The sequence below is a fragment of the Heterodontus francisci genome, chromosome 12 (assembly GCF_036365525.1).
Source record: "Heterodontus francisci isolate sHetFra1 chromosome 12, sHetFra1.hap1, whole genome shotgun sequence".
NCBI classification, from domain to species: Eukaryota; Metazoa; Chordata; class Chondrichthyes; order Heterodontiformes; family Heterodontidae; genus Heterodontus; species Heterodontus francisci.
In genome coordinates this window covers 86912185-86939707 of record NC_090382.1, presented here as the reverse complement: position 1 = coordinate 86939707, position 27523 = coordinate 86912185, and the positions used below count along the sequence as shown (strand labels likewise).

Sequence of the window (27523 nt, the reverse complement as noted above, 5' to 3'; positions counted from 1 at the left end):
CTCTATCATGCTGAGCAAGGAGTTTCTGATGGCGAAGCCCACTCCATGCTGTCTTGGTTCTTCAGGATCCCTGCCCTGCCAGAAGAAGGTGTAGTCTTGCTCTGCTAGAGAGCCACTCGCGGGGAGGCGAGTCTCCTGAAGTGCTGCAATGTCCACATTGAGTCTACTGAGCTCGTTGTTAATGATGGCGGTCTTCCGAGAATCGTTGATTTGTGTAAGGTCTTCCGACAGGCCAGGACACATAGTTCTGACATTCCAGCTTGCAAAGCGAAGGGCTGGTACCTTCTTTCCTTTTTTCATGTTGTTTGGTGCGGTGTATCAGTCCACCTTTCGGGCAATGACCCTGAGCTCCAAGCACCCATTGAAGCAGGCAGACTGTGGCGGGACAGAACCTTATTGACCGGGGGCTGCCCAGTTTGAGGCGGGCGGTAGCTGTCCAGTGAGGTGCAATGACCTCTCCCACCGACAAAGGCAACCCGTGGCGCCCAGTTTCTACGCCAATTTATCTGGACTTATAACCCGTAACTGCTGCCTTCCGTGTTGTTTCAGTCGCTGTGAGGCAACTATGGAGTGACCTCTCCATGGCGCATGCCTGGGCAAATTTATGGAGGTTGAGAGTTGCCCAGTCGTCAAAACCCCCCTCTCGGCCTTTCTGGTGGGGTCCAAAGGAGTGCAGGACACGACGTTTGGCACCAGTATGGCTGCAGGAACTGCCGGAAACATGCCAAAGGTGACACATGACCGCCTACGGGGTTCCGCTCCGGATTTTCTGTTAGGGTTTACTCCCTTAGCCTTGGTCTCTCCCGAGACGCCCACAAGGCAGTGGGGTTGTTGGGGCCCCTACACAGGTGTAGGATGGTGCCGGTGGGAGGAGGGGATGCAAGGGGGAGGGGTAGAGGGAGGGGGTGGGGGGGGGTGGTGCAGGGGAAGGGGGTGCGGGGTGAAGATGGTGCGAGGGGGGGGCGGGCTGGGACGGGGTTGTGAGGGGGTGAGCTGAGAGGGTGGAGCAGGGAAGGGGACAGGGGTGGGGGGGGTGGAAGGGGGGTAAAGGGGGGGGGAGGGGGGGTGGAATCTGGTGCAGGTAATAAGCCATTTCCTCAGTGCCCACCATCGACGTCCGGAAAGCTCATCCACGTCCTTTGAGGGTGTAACCAGCAGCATAAGTAAAGGGGAACTAGTGGATGCAGTATATTTGGATTTTCCAGAAGATTTCAGATTTGTTAAGGTGCTGCACAAGATGTTGTTACACAAGGTAAGAGCTCGTGGGATTGGGAACAATATGTTAACATGGAAGTAGGATTCGTTAAGGACAGAAAACAGTAGGAATAAACATGTCCTTTTCTGGATGGAAGGGTGTACCTAGTGGAGTGCTGCAAGGTTCAGCACTTGAACCTCAGTCTACATCAATGAGTTAGGTAAAGGGACCACATTTTCTGACTATATAAAGCTAGACGGGAAAGTACGTGTGAGGAGGACACAAAGTGGTTGCAAAGGAAAATAGACCAGTTAAGTGATTGAGCAAGGAGGTGCCAGATGGAGTATAATGTGGGGAAGTGTGAAATTATCCACTTTGGTAGGAAGAATGGAAAAGCAGAATATTTTTAAAAGGTAAGAGACTAGTATTCAGAAGGATTTTATTGTCCTTTCACAGAATGTTAACATGCAGGTACAGCAAGCAATTTTGGAAGGCAAATGGCATATTAGTGTTTATTGCAATGGGATTGGAATATAACAGTAAGGAAGTCTTGCTGATAATATATAATATGGCTTTAGTCACATGTAAAGTAGTGTATAGTTTTGGTCTGCTTACCTAAGGAAGGATGTATTTATCTTAGAGGGGGGTAAAATGAAAGTTCACTAGATTGATTGCTGGGATAAGAGGGCTGTCTTCTGAGGACAGAATGTGTAGAATGGGCCTACATTCTCTGAAGCTTAGAAGAATGAAAGGTGATCTTATTAAAAGATATATAATCAAGAGTACTTGACTGGGTACGTGTTGAGAGGCTGGAAAATCTAGAACTAGGTCTCATAGTCTAAGGATAAGGGTTGACCATTTAGGACTGAGATGAGTAGAAATGTCTTCAGCATTGTAAATCTTTAGAATCCCCTACCCTAGCGGGCTGTGGATACTCAGTTGTTGAATATATTCAAGACTGAGATTGATAGATTCTTGGGCAGTAAAGGAATAAAGAGATATGGGGATAGGGTTGGAAAGTGGAGTTGGTGTAGAAATTCAGTCATGATCTAATTGAATGGTGGAGCAGGCCTGATGGGTCATATGGCCTACTCCTGCTCCTATTTCTTATGTTGCAATTATCAATGTTACTGTTGAGACCAATTAAGAGTGATACTATACAAGGTTGCGCCTGTTGTTGCATGATTAATCTCAGTTGCACGGGTGTGGAAATGCTTCCCCTACAGAAAGAAAGTCTTGCCTCAGGTTCTCCTTGCACAAGTAGGAACAGTGCCAGAGTGGTATCCACAAAAGCCTGAGTGTGGTAATCCTTGATGGTGTTTGGAAAAGACAGACTGTAGAAATTGCTAGGAGAGAAAATACCTTTTTTATTTAAAGCATTGTTTTGTTTTGTGTTTTAATCAGTATGTAGCACCAGTGTTTTTGTAGTCATAATGGGATTGGTCCCGAGTTTCGGGAGAATCATTTTACAGAGCACCAATATTAAATTAAATATTCCTTTCTAGTATGTGGTAGATAACTGCAATTTCTAGATTTATGAAAGTTTATGCAAGATACAAAGTGGAAACAGAAGCCAAGAATTATCTAAATGCTTGTCCCTACCATCTTGAACATATGGTTGCAGCTAAGGCTGGAGTTCCCAAACATCAAATCCACTGTACAGTAAAACATCATGTGACAAGTTCTTCAGTACTAAATGTTCACAGGGAAAAAATTAACGATTGTTTTATTTAGAGATACAACACTGAAACAGGCCCTTCGGCCCACCAAGTCTGTGCCGACCAAGAACCACCCATTTATACTAACCCTACAGTAATCCCATATTCCCAACCACCTACCTACATTAGGGGCAATTTACAATGGCCAATTTACCTATCACCTGCAAGTCTTTGACGGTGGGAGGAAACTGGAGCACCTGGCGAAAACCCACACGGTCATAGGGAGAACTTGCAAACTCCGCACAGGCAGTACCCAGAATTGAACCCGGGTCCCTGGAGCTGTGAGGCTGCGGTGCTAACCACTGCGCCACTGTGTTGCCCCAAAGGTTTTTCAAAGGTCAAAACAAAGTAGTAGTTTCTCATTTCAATTTCACTTTTCTCCTTTTTAAACCAGTATTATACTGCTATGAACTTGTAAAACGTAATGCGAAAATCTGAGCACAGATAAACAAGTTGCAGATATCCTCTATTATCTGCGCAATAAGTTGGGGCTTTTAGAACACAATTCCTTTTAAGTCCACATCACAAATTGTCAATAAAAATGTTATGATAGTAGGCCTATTCAAAGATGTTACAAGGAAAAGAAATACAGTGGGGGATGTCTTTTGATGCTGATATGTTGCACAAGATTATTAAGCATGGAGTCAACCTTCAAGTGTATTAATGAAATCTAATTTTAACTCCTTACTCCCACCCTTCACCACAACAATTCAAATCCTTATCTACGTGGCCCTTAAAAGATGCAGTGGTCTCTACATAAACCAACCCCCTGGCAAGGCATCTTGTATTCCATCAACCTTTGAGTAAAGAATTTCCTTTTAATCTCTCCTCCCTCTTCATGGCAATTTTAAATTGACCCCTTGTCACTGAGTTCTTAACCAAAGTCTTTGTCAAAACCATTCATAATTTTCAAAACCTCAATTAAATGTCGTCTTTGCCTTCTCTGTTCCAGCAGAAACAGTCTGACCTCATGATAGGTTGTCATTCCTGGTATGATTCATGTGAATCTGTTTGTCTCTCCACCCCTAATAACCTTTATATAATGGGTTGGGACAAAACTGAACATAGGAACAGGATAATAAAAGCAAAATACTGCAGATGCTGGAAATCTGAAATAAAAGCAGAAAGTGCTGAAAATACTCAGCAGGTCAGGCAGTATCTGTGGAGAGAGCAGCAGAGTTAATGTTTCAGGTCAGTGACCTTTCATCAGAACTCCTGACTCCAGACAGACCTGCTGAACATTTCCAGCACTTTTTACTTTTATAACATAGGAACAGGAGTTCGCCATGCTGTTTTGAAGCTCAACGCTGAGATCGGCAGCGAGCTGTAAAAAAAATTCAGCCCCCTGCCTCACCCACCACCCTATATCTACTTACAGCCTTTATCCATGTTTTGTCAGCTTAATGTTTGAATTCTACAGTGCAATCCTTACTGCCTTTACCCTACATAAACTTCAACTCCTCCACAGATCAGTCGCTCCTATCCTATCCTCTATTAAGTCCTGTATACCTCTTACTCCTGTCCTTATTGGCCTCTGTTTACTCCTCATCCCCCTAGAGCATTGATTTCAAAATTCTCTCCCTTGTTTTCAAATTCCTCCATGGACATTGCCACAAGTGGTTGCTACTGCCAGCACCCTCTAGTTTCACCTTCTTGGGTTTGACTTCTGAGGGCAACTATACAGGTCAATAATAGAAAAAACTTCCACGGTGTATAAGAACATAAGAAATCGGAAGACGAGTAGGCCATTCAGTCTCTCAAGCCTGCTCTGCCATTTAATATTGTCATAGCTTAGCTACACCCTCCCACACTATCCCCATATCCCTTGACTCCTTTGGTATCCAAAAATCTGTCAATCTCTGACTTGAATATGCTCAGGGACTGAGAATTCCGTGTTCTCTGCGGTAGAGAATTCCAAAGGCGCTCAACCCGCTGAGTGAAGAAATGTCTCCTCATCTTCGTTCTAAATGCCCAACCCCTTATTCTGAAACGGTGACCTCGATTTCTAGGCTGCACAGACAGGGGACGCATCCTCCTCGTATCTACCCTATCAAGCTCCTTAAGAATTGTATAAGCTTCAATGAAATTACCCCTCATTCTTCTAAATTCCAGGGAGCATAGGCCTCACCTACTGAATCTTTTCTCATTCCATAAATCAGACTAGTGAACCTTCATTGCACTCCCTCTAAGGCAAATGTATCCTTCCTTAGATAAGGAGTCCAAAACTGTATATAGTGCTCCAGGTGTGGTCTCACCAAGACCCTATATAATTGCCATAAGACTTCTATGCTGTTAGCCTAGAACAGAGGGATTGGAGTATAATATACCATTTGCTTTCCTATTTACTTATTTACTTGCTATACCTGCATGTTAACTTTCTGTGATTCATATACAAGGACGCTCAAATCTATCTGAATACCAAATTAACCATGAACAATGGATCTCCCCTAACATTGGGATGTTCCCCTGACCAGAATTGCAATCTTGCACTAACTGTAGATGTAAAATATTCACACATGCTCTGTTGTATCACTAATTTGGGACATCGCATCAAATGCACAAGCACAAATCTTGTACATGTGGTCTTTTGTTCCTGAATTTGCCCAGATGCTGTATTATAAATAGGACAGAATTGGCTGTCAGGGAACTACATTATGTTGCAGAATAGCTTTCATTAGAAGCTCCGTAATGTCAATGGGATGTACGAATGCTCTCTAATCTTCTCATTTGCCAATTAAATTGGGAAAATGCCATAGCACACAATCAAACATTGCATTTTACATAGACACCTCAAAAACATTGCTAAAATAAATGGATAACAGAAAATGATTAAAAATTGTAATATAATATGGAGTGTTTAAGGGTGTAAACTAATTGAGTGGTTCAAGTGGTTTATCTCACAAGATATCTGCTTCTGAACGTATTAATTAAAGCAATTAAATTTACATCCATGAGAAACAGTAGCCTGATCTAGTACTAAATGCTATTTAAGATCTTTACAACAGATGGAATAACTGAAGGCATTATAAAGCAACTAATACAAAGTTAAAGCACTTGCACCTGACAGATTAATGGAGTGAAAAAATAATAGCATGTGCTGTTGTGGAACAATCTTCTTCTGTGCCAGAAAAGGGATAGGATGTTTATTGTTGCTAAGATGAATAGATCCATTCCTTACTAACAAAGATAAATAGGACATAATCCATGGTGTGTGAAGTACTGCTGACCAAACAGCCTTTACAATACACCCCTTGTAGAGCTGATTGTCACTTGTTCTTTGTTGCTTTCTATCTTGGAAGTCTTTAGAAGCAGAAAAACAACAGGTCGAAGAAGCCAGTTCATTTTCGATCTCGCTTGCCCACCACCTCAGCATAACCCCCAATGCCTTCTTTCCAAATACGTGTCAAATTACTTTTTAAACCCATTTATATTGCCTGCTTGAATTGCCTTCCCTGATAATGTACTTCTTAAGTATAATACCATTTGAGAGAAAAGTGCTCTTCATTCTCTTATTTCTCAGTTTTAACTTTTAGTTAATTCTTGATGTTTAACAAATATGGGTTTTTAAAGTGACATCATGGGATGAATTTAACCGCCCCCCCGCCACAGGTGTCGGTGTCCGTGGCAGGGGAGGCCTGAAGATTACACCGGAGACCCCGACGCCATGAGGGCCCAGCCCAATCTTCACGGAGGCAGAGAGGCCTTGTGGCGGCAAGCCTGCCACTTGGCAACAGGCCCTGTATTTAAATATTTAAATAAATTTACATCCCGGTCCATTCAAATGAGATGCTGCACGGAAGATTGTGGCGGCTCACCGACATGCAGCTGGCGTGGGCTGGGTGCCGCTTCCTTTGCCTGCCACCAACCTCGATGGTGACAGATGATTTCAGCCCATAATTTTTTAACGCAAAACTCCCTGAATACTCGCCTATGTTTCCCCGTGGATGACAAAAGATCGTTTTGATATTTTTGGAGATTTCAGAGACTCATATTGTCCTATTCCACTAACTTAGAGGTAGCTCTGGAAACAGAGGCCTTAATTGTATCTACTTAAACTAGCAGATGTTAAGGTCAATTAGACGTTAGACTTTCCTTTTTTGAAATCCAGAAGTCAATTAGAGTTTTTTTTCCTCAGTCAAAGGGAGAAGTGAATGAGAAATATATCAGGATCAGAGAAGTGGACAATCTACACATGGATAGAAGGCTGTAGGAATTTGTTAAAAACAGAGATAGATGAGGCCATAGAGGGAAATAACAAGATTCATGTAATTGATTTTTCTGGGTAATGGGAAGCCAGTGGAGCTTGGTAGATGAAGAGGTAATGAGAAGTGGGCCTTATTGTGGATGAAAATGCAAGCTGCAGCATTTTTTGGATGAGTTGCAGTTTAGGAAATGTAGACGTAGAGAGGAATGCAAGGAGGACACTGGAGAAGTACAGCCAGTCAGGTAATTTTTAAATTACTCATATCATGGGATGTGAGCATTGCTGACAAGGCCAGCATTTGTTGCCCATCCCTAATTGCCCTTGAGAAAGTGGTGGTGAGCTGCCTTCTTGAGCCTCTGCAGTCTATCTGGTGCGGTACACCCACAGTGCTGTTCGGGAGGGAGTTCCAGGATTTTGATCCAGCAACAGTGAAGAAATTATATATTTCCAAGTCAGAATGGTGTGTGGCTTGGAGGGGAATTTGCAGATGGTGTTCCCACATATCTGCTGCCCTTGTCTTAGGTGGAAGAGGTCGTCATTTGGAAGTTGCTGTCGAAGGAGGCGTGGTGAGTTGTTGCAGTGCATCTTGCATATAGCACACACAGGGAGTGAATATTTAAGGTGCTGGATGGAGTGCCTTTCAAGTGGGCTGCTTTTTTCTGGATGGTGTCAAGGTTCTTGAGTGTTTTTGGAGCCACACTCATCAGGTAAGTGGAGAATATTCCATCACACTCCCGACTTGTACCTTGTGGATGGTGGACAGGTTTTGGGGAGTCAAAAGATGGGCTACTCATCACAGAATTCCCAACCTCTGACCTGTTCTTCTAGCCACAGTATTAATGTGGCTGGTCCAGTTCAGTTTCTGATCAATGGTGACCCCCAGGATGTTGTTAGTGGGAGTGCAATGATAATGTCGTTGAATATCAAGGGGAGATTCTCACTTGTTGGAGATTGTCTTTGCCTGGCACTTGTGTGGCACCAATGCTACTTGCCACTTATTAGCCCAAGCCTGAATGTTGTCCAGCATTTGCTGCATATGGGCATGGACTGCTTCAGTATCTGAGGAGTTGCAAATGGTACTGACCATTGTGCAATCATCAGTGAACATCCCCACTTCTGACCTTATGATGGATGGACAGTCACTGATGAAGCTGAAGGTTGGGCCTCGGGCACTACCCTGAAGAACTCTTGCAGCAATGTCCTGGGGTGGAGATGATTGGCCTTCAACAACCACAACCATCTTCCTTTGTGCTAGATATAATCCAACCAGTGAAGACTTTTCCCCCCGATTCCCACTGACTTCAATTTAGCTGGGGGCGTGACTCGTTCTGCAGCACAAGTCTTCAGTTGTCCAGCCGGAATGTTGTCAGGACCCATAGCCTTTGCAGAATCCAGTGCCTTCAGCAGTTTCTTGATATTACATTGAGTGAATCGGATTGGCTGAAGACTGGCATCCATGATGCTGGGTACCTCAGGAAGAGGCCAAGATGGATCATCCACTCGGCATTTCTGGCTGAAGATGGTCACAAATGCTTCAGCCTATTCTTTTGCACTGATGTGCTGGGCTCCTGCAACATTGAAGAAGTGGGTATTTGTGGAGTCTCCTCCTCCGGTTAAACTGTAGGTTCGGATTTCAGTGATGGGAAATATCAAGGAGGTGAAAGCAAGAGATCTTAGTAACCTATTGGATATTGAGGAGGAATTTGAGGTTAGGTGGAGCAGTACACCAAAGTTCTGCACTTTGCACCTTAGCCTGAGATAGCAGCTGGTGAAACAGATGGAGGTTGAGGCTAGAGACCTGGATCTTCATGAAAGTCTAAAATCGAAGGATTTGGTTTTAAGGTGTAGGAAGTTTTGGGTCATTCAAGTCTTATTGTTGGATAGGCAGTGGCAGCTGTGGGATTAATGCAGGAGGCATTGGCACCATGGAGCTGAGTATTTTCACCATACTTAAGAAATCTGGCCCCATTCATCCAGATAATTTCACTGACCAGTAGCATATAAAAGATGTAAAGAAACAGGTATGATATTCATTGGAGGTGATTGTGTGGCATGAGGGTAGAAACATTTGACAGTGAAATATCTTTGCTGTGACAGGTAGGAGTGGAACCAGGAGTGAGCCATGCTATATAGACAATGGAGAAGAGAGCTTTATGGAGAATGGAGTGGTTGACAATGTCAAAGGCAAAGGAAAGATTAAAGAGGCGAATTAATAACTAGGGAAGTAGAGAGAGCTTTAAACTAAACAAGGGGGGAGAGGGATTAAGCTTGGGTAGATGTAGCAAATCAAGGGGTAGAGTCAAGGCAGGACAGCAGAATAGTAATATGGGAAATGAAGGCTAGAGAATGGCAGGAAGAGACAGAGAGAAAAAAACCTAAGAACACACCAACAGTCAAGACCAGGTATAACAAAGATAACAAAAAGACAAAACTAACGGCTTTGTATCTGAATGCACGGAGCATTCATAACAAAGTAGACGAACTGACAGCGCACATTGAGGTAAATAAATATGATCTAATAGCAATTACAGAGACGTGGCTGCAGGATGACGAGGATTGTGTCCTCAATATTGAGGGGTATATAACATTCAAGAAGAATAGGAAGCTAGGTAAAGGTGAAGGGGTAGCACTGTTAATCAAGGATGGCATTGGTGCAATAGAGGTGACCTTGGTTCAGGAGATCAGAATGGAGAATCGGTTTGGGTGGGGATGAGGAATAGTAGGGGAAAGAAGTCACTAGTGGGCATAGTCTACAGGCACCCGGACAGTCATCACGATGTAGGGCGAAGTATTAAAGAAGAAATGTTGGGTGCTTGTGATAAAGGGACGGCAATAATCATGGGTGATTTTAATCTATATATAAACTGGAAAAATCAGATTGGCAATAGTAGCCTGGATGAAGAGTTCATAGAATGCTTTTGAGATTGGTTCCAGAATGTGCTTCTCTAAGAAACTACCAGAGAGCAGGTTATATTAGACTTGTTATTGTGTAATGTGACTGGATTAATTAATGACCTCAGAGTAAAGGCACCTCTAGGTAGCAACGACCACAATATGATTGAATTTTACATCCAGTTTGAGAGGGGAGTGGGTCTAAGACTACTATTTTAAACTTAAATAAGGGCAATTATGTGGGCATGAATGCTGAGCTAGCTGAAGTGAACTGGGTTACTAGGCTAGGAAATAGATCAATAGAGAAGCAGTGGCAGACATTTAAGGGGATATTTCAGAATACTCCAAATAAGCACATTCCTACTGTAAAGAAAAATTCGAAGGGGAGGACCCATCATCCGTGGTTAACTAAAGAAGTTAAGGAAAGCATCAAACTTATGGAAAAAGCATATAATTGTGCAAAGATGAGTGGCAAGTCAGAAGTTTGGTCAGAATATAAAGAACGGCAGAGAATGACTGAAAGCTTAATCAGGAGAAAAAAAATTAGAGGAAGCTAGCTAGAAATGTAAAAAATGATAGCAAGAGTTTCTACAGGTATTTAAAAAGGAAAAGAGTAAGTAAAGTGAGCGTTGTTCCTCTACAGAATGAAAAGCAGGACTACTTAGTAGATAGTAAGGAAATGGCGGATGAAATGAATATAGAGAATACAAAAAACATTCCAGTAGTAGCTGTAAATGAGGACATGGAGGGAAGAGAGGAACTTGGTCAAATTACACTCACCAAAGAAGCAGTACTGAGAAAACTGATGGAGCTGTGGGCTAACTAGTCCCCGGGTCCTGATGTGCTTCATCTGAGGGTCTTAAAAGAGGTGGCTGATGAGGTAGTAGATGCGTTGGTGTTAATTTTTCAAAATTCGCTAGGTTCTGGAAAGGTTCCATCAGACTGGAAAGTAACAAATATAACTGCTCTATTCAAGAAGGGGGTGTGGGGGAGGGGTGGGAGGTGGTAGCAGAAAACAGGTAATGATAGGCAAGTTAGCTTGATGTCTGTCGTGAGGAAGGTGTTAGAATTGATCATTAAGGAAGCTATAGCTGGGCACTTAGCAAAACTCAAGGTAATTGTGAATAGTCCGCATGGTTTTGTGAAAGGGAAATTATGTTTAACCAATTTATTGGAGTTCTTTGAAGGAGTATCGTATGCAATGGATAAAGGGGAGCCCATTGACGTACTGCACTTTGATTTCCAGAAGGCATTTGACAAGGTGCCACATAAAAAGTTATTGCGCAGAGTAAGAGCTCATGGTGTAGGCGGTAACATATTAACATGGATGGAAGATTGGCTGGCTGGCAGAAAACAGAGGCAATGCATAAATGGGTCCTTTTCCGATTCGTAGGATGTGACGAGTGGAGTCCCGCAGAGGTCTGTGCTGGAGCCTCAACATTTTACAATTTATATCAATTACTTAGATGAGGGGAGCGATGGCATGGTAGCTAAATTTGCAGATGACACAAAGATAGTTAGGAAAGTATGTTGTGGAGAGGACATAAGGAGGTTTCAGACTGATATAGATAGATTGAGTGAATGGGAAAAATCTGGCAGATGGAGTATAATGTGGGAAAATGTGAAGTTGTTCACTTTGGCAGGAAGAATAAAAAAGCAGAGTGTTACTTAAATGGAGAATTACTGCAGAATTCCGAGGTGCAGAGATCTAGGTGTTCTAGTGCATGAGTCACAAAAGGTTAGTATGCAGGTACAGCAAGTAATAAAGAAGGCTAATGGAATGCTATCTTTGATTATGAGAGGAATTGAAAATAAAAGTAAGAATGTTATGCTTCAGGTAAACAGGGTGTTGCTGAGACCACATCTCGAATACTGTGTGCAGTTTTGTTCTCCTTATTTAAGGAAGGATGTGAATGCATTGGAACGGTTCAGAGGAGGTTTACTAGATTGATACCTAGAATGAGTGAATTGTCTTATGAGGAAAGGTTGGACAAACTGAGCTTATTTTCACTGGAGTTTAGAAGAGTGAGGGGAGACTTGATTGAAATATATAAGATTCTGAACGGTCTTGACAAGGTAAATGTGGAAAGGATGTTTCCTCTTGTGGGTGAGTCCAGGACTAGGGGGCACTGTTTTAAAATTAGGGGTCGCCCTTTTAGGACAGAGGTGAGGAGAAATTTTTTCTCAGAAGGTTGTGCGACTTTGGAATTTTCTGCCTCAGAAGGTGATTGAGGCGGGGTCATTGAATATTTTTAAGGCAAAGGTAGATAGATTCTTGTTAGGCAAGAGAATCAAAGATTATCGGGGTAGATGGGAGTGTGGAATTCAAGACAGAAAAAGATCAGCCATGATCGTATTGAATGGGGGAGCAGGCTCAAGGGGCCAAATGGCCTACTTCTCCTAATTCATATGGTCGTATGTAATGGACAGTGAGTCAATCATTGGTGGCTTTACCCAAGGTAGTCTTCATGTGATGGCCAGGGCAGATGCCTGATCAGAAAGCTTTGAAGATAACTAATACATGGATATCTGTTTTAAATACTGTGGGCTTAATTTTATATGGCAGCGCCCTTTGAACTCGGCACAGCTCCTGCATTCGACAGCCATCACAGAGTCCCTGCGATATTAATTGCGGGGGCTCATTAGAATCACGGCGCCGAGCTCTCGTCCTCATATTATGTGGGGAGAGGCGGGACATTCGACACAGTGAGAGAATTATTGACAGTTGTGCAGCAGGTGCTGGGGCCCCATTTTAATTGCCCCCAGCACCTGCTTCCTGACAGCTGTCAAATAAATACTTACCTGACTGCTGAAGAGTGGGGCTGCTGTCAATCTGGCAGCAAAGCAGAAAGTACTGCAGAAATCCAGCAGGTCAGGCAGCTTTTGTGGAGAGAGAAGCAGAGTTAACTTGTTCAAGTTCACAGACCTGAAAATTAACTCTGCTTCTCTCACCACAGATGCTGCCTGACCTGCTGAGTCACCCCAGTACTTTCTGCTTTGCTGCCACATAATTACCCTGCTGTGTTCCAGTGTCCTGTGAAGTTGCAATCCTACTCTCCCACTCAAGTGTAACATTCCTTCTTGTAGGCGTGCTGCACCTGGGTGAATAATCTTAATTTTGCACATTCCAGGACGTGAGACTTAAATAGACCATAAAAGGTATTACAGAGGTTTACAGAGAACACACTGACACAAATGGGAATGCAGGGAGGTGACAGCAATGTAAATACATATTTCACTATACGTTCCTCACCAACATGTGTGTCTTTTTCTCTGTGTGAATGATGTGTGCCAGCATGTAGCCACAATGTCATATCCCTTTGCACCGTTGTCCTTTCAGGAGAGCCACCGTATACAATAACATCATTGCCATGCCACCATTACCATGTGAGCCGCATGGAAGATGGCAGGATCCCCAAAGACACATTGTACAGCGAGCTCGCCACTGGTATCAGACCCACCGGCCGTCCATGTCTCCGCTTTAAAGACGTCTGCAAACGCGACATGAAATCCTGCGACATTGATCACAAGTCGTGGGAGTCAGTTGCCAGCGTTCGCCAGAGCTGGCGGGCAGCCATAAAGACGGGGTTAAAGTGTGGTGAGTCGAAGAGACTTAGTAGTTGGCAGGAAAAAAGACAGAGGCGCAAGGGGAGAGCCAACTGTGTAACAGCCCCGACAAACAAATTTCTCTGCAGCACCTGTGGAAGAGCCTGTCACTCTAGAATTGGCCTTTATAGCCACTCCAGGCGCTGCTTCACAAACCACTGACCACCTCCAGGCGCTTATCCATTGTCTCTCGAGATAAGGAGGCCAAAGAAGGATTACTCATGAGCATCTCCATGGACTCAGTGACATGGACATTGGCTCAGTCAGCTGCTGTCTCTAATGGTTTACACAGGGATGCTGCAGATGTGGACTGGTGCACAGCAGGTGAGCGAGGGAGTTGTGTGGCTTGCAGAGCTCCTGTCGGTTCCTATGGATGTCTGATGAGTCACTTCCGTACATCCCTAGCTCACCGCTAGCCCTGCGTGCAGACCCTGAGTGCCATCTGCCCACCTATGCGTCTTTCATGTTGTAAGTCCTCGGCGTCCTCATAGTCCAAGGAGAAATCCTGTTGACATCTCTTCTCATCATGCCAGGCCTGGCCCCTATTGGGTGCGTAGTTGTGCAGAGCAGCAAAGAAAGGAGCTGGCCTTTTCGGCCCATAGCACAGGGCATCACACTATCCATCCAGACACTGGAGGCACTCTTTTAGCATGCTGATCTCCTGCTCAATGGTGGCTCATGTAGCTCAGTGGCTGGCATTGTATCTTTCCTCTGCAGCAATGGTGGGGTCTCTCACTGGTGTCGGGAGCCATGTCTGCAAAGGATAGCCCTTATCTCCAAGAAGCCACCCCTCCATCTGAGCCAGTTCAGTGAACAGCGGTGGCAGCCAGGACTGGTGCAAGACTCATGTGTCATGGCAGCTGCCTGAGAAGTGGTCACACATTTGAATAAAGCATCTGCAGTGTTCACATATCAGCTTCACCTGGATTGAGAGGGCTCCTTTAATGGTGACATCTGCAGGTGATAGCCTGGCGGGAGGCCTGATGGCCACATGAGTGCAGTCTATGAACATTACAACCTATGGTTCTCCGGCAATGGTGCCAGATCCAATGGCCCTCTAGACCTGGCTGTGAGAGTCCGTCCTGAAGCGGACATACTCACTGGCCTTCCGATGCAGGGCATTGGTGACCCCCCTGATGCAGCGGCGCATTGTTGACTGTGACCTCACAAAGGTGAGCCCCTAAAAGATGGGCCCCTAAAAGGCTGCAGCGGCGTCAGGCTTGAGAACCACTGCCACTATGAGGGAAAAAGGCATGGGATGTACACCGGAGCCCATGGGCTGCAGGTCATCCTTGAGCAGGGCACAGAGAGATGTCACCACCCTCTCTATATGCACAATCTCCTCTGACACTGGTGCTCTAACATCTGATGGCATGTCATGTGGGGCCTGTAGATGCATGGCAAATGTAATGGTGGGCTCCCCTTGGGGGCTACTGCTCACGACCAGGGGCTTTTACGTGGATCGTCCCTGCCTATCAGTACTGCCTCTGGCGCATATGGATCCTCACATGCAGAGGATCACACAATGTAGGATGAGCCATATCTATTTCCATGTGATAAATAAAGTTGAACCCTGCATGTATTTGAAGGTTCCTAACAGGGCAGGGATTGGTGTTGATGGGTTTATCAGCTCCTTTCCTGGATCAGCTATGTGGCGTGCCATGACATTGCCCATCTTGGCCAACACTCAGAGTGGCACAGCATGACCACATCAAGATCCTACCAGCTGAAACGATTTCCCCCACCATCCATATGACCTTAATGCCCTTTCTGGCACCCTCCCCACACACAAGGTGCCTCGTGTGCCATTGCTCCCTCACGAACGCAAGGGCGTACACTGTTCATGGAGAGATGGTACACGGTGCCTCCCTTCATGCCAGCACAGCTTTCCCTCCAGTAATCCCAGACCCCCTCCCTTCCAGAATGCAGAGTCAGACCCCTGAATATCCCCCCTCCCTCCTCCCTTCTGTAATGCAGAGTGAGACCCCTGGATAACGGAACTTAACTTCGCTGGCGACAACTTCTGCCTCTCAGGACCCAGCGGCTTTTCAATTCATGAACTGGACGGCACGTGATGGCCACCCATTCAGCGAAAAATCCAGAAGTGTCAGTGGAGAGGCGGCAGGCTGCATACTCAGCATAGCTAAGTACTCTTTACCATATGCTAATTGTGGTGCCACCGCCGTGCAGCCAGGGGGCCGCACTGAGTTCCTGTCACCGCCGGTAGTATGCGGCGGGCCCTTCTCGACGTCACGGGTCAAGGCGGGCCTCAACCCGCAGCATTTTACCGGCCTCCGTGCCGCGACCGCGTCGAGGGGCCAGTAAAATCCAGCCCTATGTGCTAAACTTTTGCATTTTACACTCCAAGTCTTCAGAATAAAATGACTGAGATCCTTGCTAAGAGGGTGCCACAGTATCTTGGCCACAAGAGGCTTGGTTCAAGAATGATGTGTTTGACAAACTACAAGTATACCAATTATTTTATGGAAATAGAAAAGACAATATTGAATTGTTACATGAAACAATTGTTCAAGCAATGCATACTACCAGGATTTGGCATTAAGCATAAACCAGGAGATAGTACAACAGGTTAGAGACAGAAAGCACCTTGATGACTGTGATTATAATAGGGTAGTTTTTAAGGCTGGGCTTATGATCGAAAGGAGAACAGAGCAATTTGACATGTTCTTGTACCTGGGTATATTGGATAATTTTAGGGCAACAAATAGAGGAAAATCTGGTGCAGAGGATCAGATGCCCATAAGGGAGCTTGTCTGATTTTCCATTTGCTAATTTTAAATGGACTGAAAACTGAACTGAACTGGGCCCCTTACTCTGTATCCAGTTTGTGATTCTTTATTGCACCCAGGTGCAGAAACAGGAGAATCTGTCTGTGTGAGTACAATAGAAACATTTGACTTCAGAAAGGCAGTTTTGAGGGATGAGTTAATGAAACAACACCACTTAGAGTTGCGGGAAGGCCTGGCACATGTTTAGAAGTATTACATACACAGAACAGGTACAAATCAGCAGGGAAGCAGGGAAACAATGGAAGTAATGTGAATAATAAGAGCAAAAGTGAAAAGATTGTCCCGAAGGTATAAATTTAGGATTTCACAATTGACTGAGATGCATATAAAAGCCAGGTGAAGAATGTCAAAGAACTGATGGGGAAGCTGAAATAGAAAATGTGAATAGTGAGGAATATTTAAACAAATGTCAACAAATTCCATAAGCATACTTGCAGCAAGCAGGTGAAAAGAAAATATTGGGGTTGGAAGATCCTAAAGGCAATATGGAATTAAGTGAGCAAGGGTACCAAATATACCAAATGAATATGTTTGTGTGTTGAGATACCAAGAGCTGTCTTCCCAGCATGAATGTTGAATTTCCAGAGTGGTACAGGAGGTAATGAAAGAAATAGAAATTTCAGGTAAAGCAGCTACTGATCAGTTTGACAATGTTAAAGGAAGACTTAATGTCTGGTGAAATCAGTCATGTCAATCCTATTTTTAGAGAATCATTAGCAACAGATATTTTGACATCGCTTTTAAAAATAGGGCATTGGGATCATCCAGGCCAGTACAGGCCAGTCAGCCTACCATCTGTCATGAGTGAAGTGTTAGAAGGTATCCTGAAATACGGGATAGGCATGGCATGGTAAAAGGGTCAGCAAATATTTATGGGAGGGAACTTAAACTTACTGAGCTCTTCAACAAAATGACAGATCTGGTTCGCCATGAAAAACATAGAAAACATAGAAAAAAATAGGAGCAGGAGTAGGCCATTCGGCCCTTCGAGCCTGCACTGCCATTCAATACGATCATGGCTGATCATCCAAACTCAGTAACCTGTTCCTGCTTTCTCCCCGTATCCTTTGATCCCTTTAGCCCTAAGAACTATATCTAACTGTTTCTTGAATATATTCAATGATTTGGCCTCAACTGCTTTCTCTGGTAGAGAATTCCACAGGTTCACCACTCTCTGGGTGAAGAAATCCCTCCTCATCTCAGTCCTAAATAGCTTACCCCTTATCCTTAGACTGTGACCCCTGGTCGTGGACTCCCCCGTCATCGGGAACATCCTGCCTGCATCTAGTCTGTTCAGTCCTGTTAGAATTTTGTAGGTTTCTATGAGATCCCCTCTCATTCTTTTAAACTCTAGTGAATACAAGTCTAATTGACCCAATCTCTCTTCATACGTCAGTCCTGCCATCCCAGGAATCAGTCTGGTGAACCTTCGCTGCACTCCCTCCATAGCAAGAACATCCTTCCTCAGGTAAGGAGACCAAAACTGCACACAATTCTCCAGATGTGGTCTCAGCAAAGCCTTGCATAATTGCTGCAAGCCATCCTTCCTCCTGTACTCGAATCCTATCACTATGAAGGCCAACATACCATTTACCTTCTTAACTACCTGTTGCACCTGCAAGCTTACTTTCAGCGATTAGTGCACAAGGACACCCAGGTCTCGCTGCACCTCCCCCTTTCCCAATCTATCGCCATTCAGATAATCTGCCTTTCTGTTTTTGCCACCAAAGTCGATAACCTCACATTTATCCACATTATACTGCATCTGCCATGTATTTGCCCACTCATTGAACCTGTCCAAATCATACTGAAGCTTCTCTGCATCCTCCTCACAGCTCACACTCCCACCCAGCTTTGTGTCGTCTGCAAACTTGGATATATTACATTTAATTTCCTCATCTATGTCATGAATATATATTGTGAATAGCTGGGGTCCTAGCGCTGATCCCTGCAGTACCCCACTAGTCATGCCTGCTACTCGAAAAAAGACTCTTTGTTTCCTGCCTGCCAATCAGTTCTCTGTCCATGTCAGTACCTTACCCCCAATTCCATGTGTTTTAATTTTGCATGCTAATCTCTTATGTGGGACCTTATCGAAAGTCTTCTGAAAGTCCAAATACACTACATCCACTGGTTCTCCCTTATCTCTAGTATTGAAAGAGCACATGGATGAATTACAACAATTGTGCATTCCTGTCTGGCGCAAAAATAAAACAGGAAGCGTGGTTCAATTGTGGCTCACAAAAGAAATTAGGGATAGTATTAGATCCAAGGAGGAGAAATATAAAATGGCCAGAATAAGCAGCAAACCTGAGGATTGGGAGCAGTTTAGAATTCAGCAAAGGAGGACAAAGGGATTGATTAAGAAGGGGAAAATAGAGTATGAGAGTAAGCTTACAGAGAACATAAAAACTGACTGTAAAAGCTTCTATAGATATGTGAAGAGAAAAAGATTAGTGAAGACAAATGTGGGTCCCTTACAGTCAGAAATGGGGGAAAGTATAATGGGGAACAAAGAAATGGCAGACCAGTTAAATAGATACTTTGGTTCTGTCTTCACAAAGGAGAACACAAATTACCTCCCAGTAATGTTGGTGAACATAGGGTCGAGTGAGAAGGAGGAACTGTATGAAATCAGTATTAGTAGGGAAATGGTGTTAGGGAAATTGATGGGATTGAAGGCCGATAAATCCCCAGGGCCTGATAATCTGCATCCCAGAGTACTTAAGGAAGTGGCCCAAGAAATAGTAGATGCATTGGTCATTTTTCAAAGTTCTATAGACTCTGGAACAGTTCCACTGTCAACCCTTTAAGTAATGTTCCCCAATCTAACATAGCCAACTGGCGCCTCATACCTTCATAGTTTCCTTTATTTCAATTCAGGACCCTAGTCTCGGAATCAACTCTCTCACTCTACATCTTATCGAAGAATTCTATCATGTTATGGACGTTCTTCCCCAAGGGACCCTGCACAAAAGATTGTTGACTAATCTTTTCTCATTACACAATATCCAGTCTAGGATGGCCTGTTCTCTATTTGGTTCCTGAATGTATTGATCCAAAAAAACCATCACGTACGCACTCCATGAATTCCTCCTCTACAGTATCATTGCTAATTTGGTTTGCCCAATCTATAAGTAGATTAAATTCACCCATAATTACAGTTGTACCCTTATTGCATGCATCTCCCATTTCCTGTTTAATGTCATCCTCTACATCACCACTGCTGTTTGGGGGTCTATATACAATCCCCACCAACGTTTTCTGCCCCTTGGTGTTTCTTAGCTCCACCCATACCGATTCCAAATCAGGATCCTGTGGATGTAATATATTTAGATTTCTATAAGGCTTTTTAATCCCACACCAAACAAACATTTTGTATGTAATGTAGGAAGGCCTGGAATACGAGACAAATTTCTGATTGACACTTGGCCAATCTAGATAAAGCAAAAGGTGGCTATGAATGGAACTGTGTTGGCACGACAAGGGGATAACTGGCAGAATGCCACAGGAAATCAATGCTGGGGTCACTGCTGCTTAGAGTGTATGTAAATGATTTGGAGCTGGGGACAGAGACAGATGATGCCAATTTTTCTTTGGGACATATTCAAACAGTAGGAGATGGAAGAACCAAGGGACAGCAGAATCTTGATGTCAGCAAAGTGTGGTGATAAATGTTATATTTTGTTCATATTAAAGGTCATCTAAGGTAATGAATCTAAGGACAGGAAATAAACACTATGGTTATAAATGAAATGGTCTAAGCTACAGAACACAATACAGGAAAGGAATTGAGGGATATTGGTGGATTGTTCATTGAAACCAATAGTGCTGTGTGCCACATCAATTGGAACAGATAGGCATGTAGTTGAAGAACAGAGCAAAGATACTGGGAGACAATAATGAGTTGTACAAGGTAGTGGAATATTATGTATAATTCTGTTTACTATAATAAAACAAGGAAGAAGCAGGCACTGCATGGGGAAAAAAGCCACTGATAACTAGCTGAAGTTATTGAGGAGAGCATCCTGAAATGCTTTATTACCCATTTCATATGTTCATGGACTGAAGAGATTGGAATCGTATACTCTGGAGAAAAAGATTAGATGAGGAAAAGAGCCCAGCTTATATTTCAGGGAGCTGAATTTCCGTTTGTTTCTGTTCATTATATCAGTGCAATCCAGGCAGAATTGACCGAATGACCAAATCAGCAAAAAGGATCATGGAATTTAACATAAAAAGAAAGAAAGACTCGCATTTATATAGCGCCTTTCATGACCAATAGACATCCCAAAGCGCTTTACAGCCTTTGAAGTACTTTTGAAATGTAGTTATTGTTGTTGTTGTAATGCAGGAAACACTGCAGCTAATTTGCGCACAGCAAGCTTTCGCAAACAGCAATGTGATAATCACCCTGCTTTTGTGATTTCGATTGCGGGATAAATATTGGCCAGGACACTGGGAATAACTGCCCTTCTCTTCTTCCAAATAATGTCATGGGATCTTTTACATCCATGTGAGAGGAAAGACGGGACCTTGCTTTAACGTCTCATCCGAAAGACGGCACCTCGGACAGTGCACCACTCCCTCAGTACTGCACTGGAGCAACAGCCTGGATTGTTGTGCTAAGTCCTGGAGTGGGATTCGAACCCACAACCTTCTGACGCAGAGGCAAAAATGCTACCAACTGAGTTACAGCTGACATACACAAGTGTGTTTCACAAAAACCACTTATGCTTCTGTTAACCATGATCGTTTACACCAGATCAAAAATCACTTCACCCAAAGCAGATCTTGCCCACAAAACTGGCCATACCCCAGGTCAAATTACTCGGGATAATGAGTTTCAGCCAATTGCACCCAATTGGGATGGGCCAACAAATTGTGCTTATTTATTTGTCACTATTATTGAAACTTAATCTTAAAAAAATTAATTTAAATCAATCAGATCAATGCTATTAAAACAATAAAGATAGGGCACATGGCAGCAAAAACGTTGCAGAGAGAGAAAAGTGTCCTTACCTTTTTGATCTTCAACCACACCCTGAAGGGAAAAATTGCCGTTTAAGTATCTAGGAGGGGTCCTATAAGACCATAAGAAATAGGAGCAGGAATAGGCATTCGGCCCTTCGAGCCTGCTCTGCCATTCAATCAGATCATGACTGATCTGATTTGTGGCCTTAACTCCTCTTTCCTGCTTACTGCCCATGACCTTTGGTTCCTTTGTCGATCAAAAATCTGTCTAACTCGGCCTTGAATATATTCAATGACACAGCCTCCACTACTCTCTGGGGAAGAGAATTCCAAACAGTAATGACCTTCTGAGAGAAGAAATGCCTCCTCATTTTCAATGGGCAATATTCTGAAACTGTGTCCCTAGTTCTAGATTCCACCCATGAGGGGAAAATATCCTCTCAGCATCTACCCTGTTAAGCCCCCTCGGAATCTTATGTTTCAATAAGATGACGTCTCATTCTTCTAAACGTCAATCAGTATAGGCCCAACCTGTTCAACGTTTCCTCAGAAGACAAGCCCTTCATCCCAGGATAATTTCTTCATCCTGACTTGAAGCCTGATTGGTTCTGTTTCCAGTCACGAATCGATTTGTGTTCACTTACGCTGTTCCATTATGTTGATTTCATGGGAAATTTTACATTTGTGATTATACAAATGAGTTTGGGTGGAATCTTGAAGCATAACTTCAAATTGGAAAGTCAGCGCAATTTCAAGTGCACTTTGACGCAATTTACAGATTTGGACCGAAAACTCAAACTCGACCACAGCTGTCTTTCTTATGGGTGGGGGTATGAGTAGCATGGACTAATATGGAAGACACTGGAGACCAATGGTGTAAAAATAATTTTTTTTTAAAAATGAGATTAGCATTTGAGAGTGTGGGCAATTAAGAGGTATTACTTCTGGGGCCTGGTCAGATAGATTTTCTAGTCTGGAACTTTCCTTAGTTCCTGTGGTAAATGAGGTCTTATCTACTTGTTATGGTTCAGGTGGATGTTAGTAATCCACAGCACAACTTAGAGAAAAGTATGTCAAAGACATCCTGGCCAGCTTTGTTCCTCAATCAATACCATAAGAACAGAGAGTCTGATCACTTACCTCATTGCTATCTGTGGAATATTTATGGCACAGACTAATAATACTTGTATAAAATATGAATATTTATTGGGGGAAAATAAGGCATGATGTAGGTGCTATATAAGTAAAATCTTATACTTAATATGTCTGAAATATTTTATAATATATCACCTATAATTGTTTTATAATATATATTTTATCTAGCATTGAATTGCTCCAAAAAAATGTTTGCAAGATACATGGATGTTTTCTTTTTTAAAACTAATTCTCAATTATGAAAACTGGGAACCAAATGGCTAAAACTGAGACTTCAAGCAATGATATGAAAATAAGACTGCCAAAAGGGGTGGCAAAATGAAATGCAACAGTTGGTAACTATGAAAAGTATTCTTCTGTTCATCAGTCTCTGCTGCGATGATGTAAATATGTTCATTAAATCACAATCAGAAATGTCAGTTCCACCTCTCCTCTGGTCAGCTCTTTCCTAACCCCAAGGCAAACAATGATAGAGCTGTGGAACTTTAAAATAGTTTTATATAACACCGTACTGTAGCATAAGTGGAGGCAGCAGTTGCTGGCAATGTATATGTCACAATAATCGCAGAGATTGTTAGATGTTAAGCTTATCAGTACCTGCTGGGGTAATGGAACCAGGCCAAGATAGCAATGGCACATGTAAGAAAGCATGAGTAAGACACTGCAGTAGAATAAAATTACATGAAGATGTGAGCAGTGTGTCTATGTGAGATTTCTAGAAATGAGCTTAACTTTGAATACAAGTCACTTATTCATTTTCAACAATTAAGCTATTGCAAATGTGGCTGATAAAGTCTGCAAATTTCAGTTATTTTAGAATTAAACCAAATAACTGACAAAGTAAGTGATGACATTATACTGAGTAAATGAACACAGGATCTAGCCTCACATCCCAATGATCGAATTCATAATTAAAAGAAAAGGCCATTTACATTTTTTATTTGGTGTTTGTGTCTTAGGAGAAAGATATCATTCCTGATGAAGTCTTGTTGAACAGAATTCATGATGCTGTTCTTCATATGGACTCGTTGACTCGACTAAATGCTGGCTTTGGGTTGGAAAGTGCATGCATCATAGATTTCTTTCTGGCTTTGGCATTGTGTAACACAGTTGTGGTTTCCACAGCAACACAACCAAGGCAACGAGTAAGTTGATGCTATTGGTTAATTTGTTAAAATTTATTCTATAGCTGTGTATAGCAGAAGAAAAAGATGTAAGGGTCGCTAGTTTCTGTGGGCACTCCAGTGAAATAACCTGAATATTTTGTTAAAGATTGGAGATTAGATCAATTTAAATGGTACACTTCCTAGTATAAAATGTTCTGAGTACATTGTGCCTCCAGAATGGGCAACATAATAAAACTTAATGTCATTGCAGTTCAAATCACATGGTAAAATAGCAATTCATTTTTAGTCATTTTATTATGTTGTGGGATCCTGCACTCATTACTGTCTATTATAAAACCCACTTCTCGCAAAAAGATGAGTAAAATTAACCACTTTTTTCCAACTTTAAGTTCAACTTTTTTTATGTCAGCAGATAGGCTGAAGTGCATTTCAAGGACATTAGAGATCTTGATTCAGATTGTGTCATTAATAGTTTAAGCTTTCCTGTTACAGTTTGACATCTGAATTCTCTGTCAACTCTGAATTTTGTAGTGGTTTAAAATACAACCTAAATAATTGATCACTTTGAAAAATAAAGTGAGTTTTCTGCTGCTTTGCACTAGTCAGAAACTTGTGGACGATGGCTGTTTCCATGCACTATGTCTGGATCTCAATGCTCATTTTTTTCCCCTAGCCAGCTGCACTGGTGTTACATGTGGTTTGTTTGGCCATCATTAAGGGGTAGAAATCATGTAAATTGAGATCATGGCTTCCTCTCCTATAATTTTCCCCAAAAATGTAATGACATCCTCCAAAGATCTATATAAAACCAGGCACATTTTTAAACTCCCTACCTGGCCTTTGAAAGCAAACTTCTTAAAGGTACATAATACTGATCTTTGAGTATGACCTATTATTTTAGATGTGGAGTTTTTGTTGTGTTAAGTTCGGTGTAGATTTTCCCATTTAGAATTCACATTTTTCAGTTTATTTCACTTTTTTCATCCCCTACTACTGAAGAACTCTCAATTTAACCATTTGTCACAGGATGCCATTCTTTTGGCAATTTCTCTTGGCCTCAGTAAGCTACTTGATAACTTCCACAGGAGTGCACAGAGGCAGTTGTGCTTACGTCAGAAGGAGTCTGACTGCACCTGTTGCTAGCCAAGGAGGTAGCTCTATAGATCCAGTCAGAGTTCCAGGACCAGGACAGCTTCCCCTTTAGCAACGAAACTCACGAACACATGAATTCATCTGACACTTTTCAAGTTGCTTGAGTAGCATGTAGTAGATCAGAAAGTTTACAGTCAATGACCTCCTCACATAAAAAATGTCATTCACCTCTCATTGCTGCACTTTGGTCTGTCCAATATGGTTACCACAGCTGCTCTAGCATTTTATCCTCCTGTGCCCGCATGGTCACAGCAAGCCATCCCCACCTATTCATCGTCCAGCTGCTACCCTTCAGTGATATCATCTGCAGTCACAATGGCTGGCTTACATGTATGCTGATGACACCAACTGCACCAGCAACACTGACTCCAGAGTTGTTGCTATATTATCCCAATGCTTCTCCAACATCAAGTCCTGGCAATTTTCTTACAGCCCGACACTGAAAAACTGAAATGACTCGATTAAACATTCACTAGTATCTCTGTTTCTTACTCGATCAACTTCCCTAGATTCCCACTCAGGTTGAATTGAATATTGTATTATCTTTGTATTCTGTTCAAGCCTGAACTGCCTATTAACCCCCCAATTGTCATGAATCAACAAGACTGCCATCTTCCACCTTGGGAATATTGCTTGCTTTAGCCTCTAGATCCCTTCCATCATTTACAAAAAGCCTAAGATAGGCAAAAGGCATATGAATCAATTATGAATGTTGTGCGAGCTGGGGGAAATTCAGCCTGTGTGGTTAATTCTTCACAGAAATTAACTTTTTAATTCAGCTTCATTATTCTCTTCCAGTCTTTTATAAATGGTTAGAAAAAATAATTACAATATAATGAGAGTGTTTCTACGACATAAATCATTGAGATTATTTTTACTTTCTTGCACATTTTCTTTGCACACTGATGGAAAGCTATAAACTCCTGTCTGCTCATTGGTTTAAAATCTACTTTGGAAGTGGACCACGACAAGCTGCTCTGACACAAATTTCTATGATGCATGTTTTTCTTGCCTATAATTTTCTAAACCATGATTCCTGATTTCAAATATTGTGTTGTTACCTGGTAGCATTGCTGTGTACTTTTCTTAGCAGTCATTTTCAAAAGCCTGGAAGCAAATCATCTGCTTGTGCTATGGATCAAGATACTGAGAGATTCAAAAAGCTGCAAAAGGGGAGCACACTCTTAGAGACACACTGAGGGGATGGGGGTGGTGGTGGCAGGGGATGTAGTCTTAACCCCCAAAAACTAGTGGGTTTGAGTCGGGTGGAAGGTTAGTGTTAAAAAGTCTGAATGCCTACCAGAGGCTGCCCACTTCCGTTATTAACAGAGGTGGGAAAGGGGGCAGGCAGACAACCTGCTGTCAGGAGGTAGTTTGACAATTTAAATATTGCAATGAAATTGTGTACCACACAGTGGGCTGAATGAAAAAAATGGCAGTCTGCACAATGGCGCCACGATCTAGTGCGCGGCAGCTCATGTCCATACGCAGGGTGGTCCACTCCCCCCCAATCACGTGGCGGGGGTAGGCTCTGTGACGCCGGCAACAGCGTCAGCTGCCTCTGCGCAGGCGCTGGCACCATTTTTAAAGGGCAGCCAGACCTGCACAAACAGAAAAAAGTTCAATCCTGGAACCTCTGCCCGCCTCCCCAACCCCCCCCCCCCACCCACCCACCCACTGCACTGTACATAAATGTAACCCATTCCCCCCTCCCCTCAATACACAGAAAATAAATGGTAGCCCCGTTTCCTCCCCCCCCCAAAAAAATAATTTCAGTTGAATAGTTGACCTCTATTCCACCCCCCCACCACCACCCAATTACACAAAGTGCAGAGGTCACCCCTTCCAGCTCTCTTCACCCCACCCCCCCACACTAGAAATGCAGAGTTGACCCCATGATTCCCCCCACCCCTCAAACAACACTTAGAATCTTAAGTCCCCCCCCTTCCCCACCTGGGGAGTGCTTCCCTTGGATGGGAATGCCAGCCGTTGCATGGAAAATCGCAGACAGCCGGTAAGATTGCGGGTAATGGTATGTTCATGTATTAATGTCCTTTATTTCAATATTTAAAGCTGATTCTTGTCACCAAGCAGCGGTGGACCGCCACAGAGCCTCGCTGCTGCCAGGACTATTGCGTCCTGCAATCCTGGCGTCAGGCTCTGTGGCGCGCTGCTGCCGCAGCGATCTTCTGACCTTCCCCCGCCATGGAGCCCGATGTCAGGAGCTCAACAAAATTCAGCCCAGTAATGCACCATTTCAAATTTAACTCTGTCTAGCCAGGTTTTATAAACCTTGGGAAACCTGGCAGCTATAGGAAGTTGAAGTCTCCTGCAGCCAGGAGGTAAGCGCCTTTCCACTCATCTGCTGGATCGACGTGGGCCTGCCTCTCCAGCCCCTACAATCTGACACCTCCCCCGACCCTTCTGATCCAGGCAATCAGGCTGACTTCTAGGCAGGGAATCTGTCGGTGATTTTGCAGAGTCAAAACGTCACAGCATGTGGGGAAACTCCAACTTTTGGGTTTCCTGCACGCTACTGCACCCCACTGCTCCTTACCGGTTAAAAAATTAAAAGTCCCCCACTGAGACATGTTTATAGCTCCCCAGTCAATACTTTTTTCCAGTTTCAGAGACTAGGAAGTAGGTCACTTGTACATTTTGCTGTTGTATAATCTTGGGGCCTGAAGAGA

The 27523-nt window shown here is 43.3% G+C and overlaps 1 protein-coding gene across 1 annotated transcript in view; it reads left to right on the top strand.

Annotated features, from left to right (window-relative positions):
• The window catches only part of atp10b (ATPase phospholipid transporting 10B), a 443112-nt gene that overhangs the window by 369583 nt on the left and 46006 nt on the right, over nucleotides 1–27523 (top strand). Inside the window, 1 exon segment of the mRNA XM_068043811.1 lies at nucleotides 23514–23699. Within this exon segment, the coding sequence (XP_067899912.1) occupies nucleotides 23514–23699 (186 nt within the window).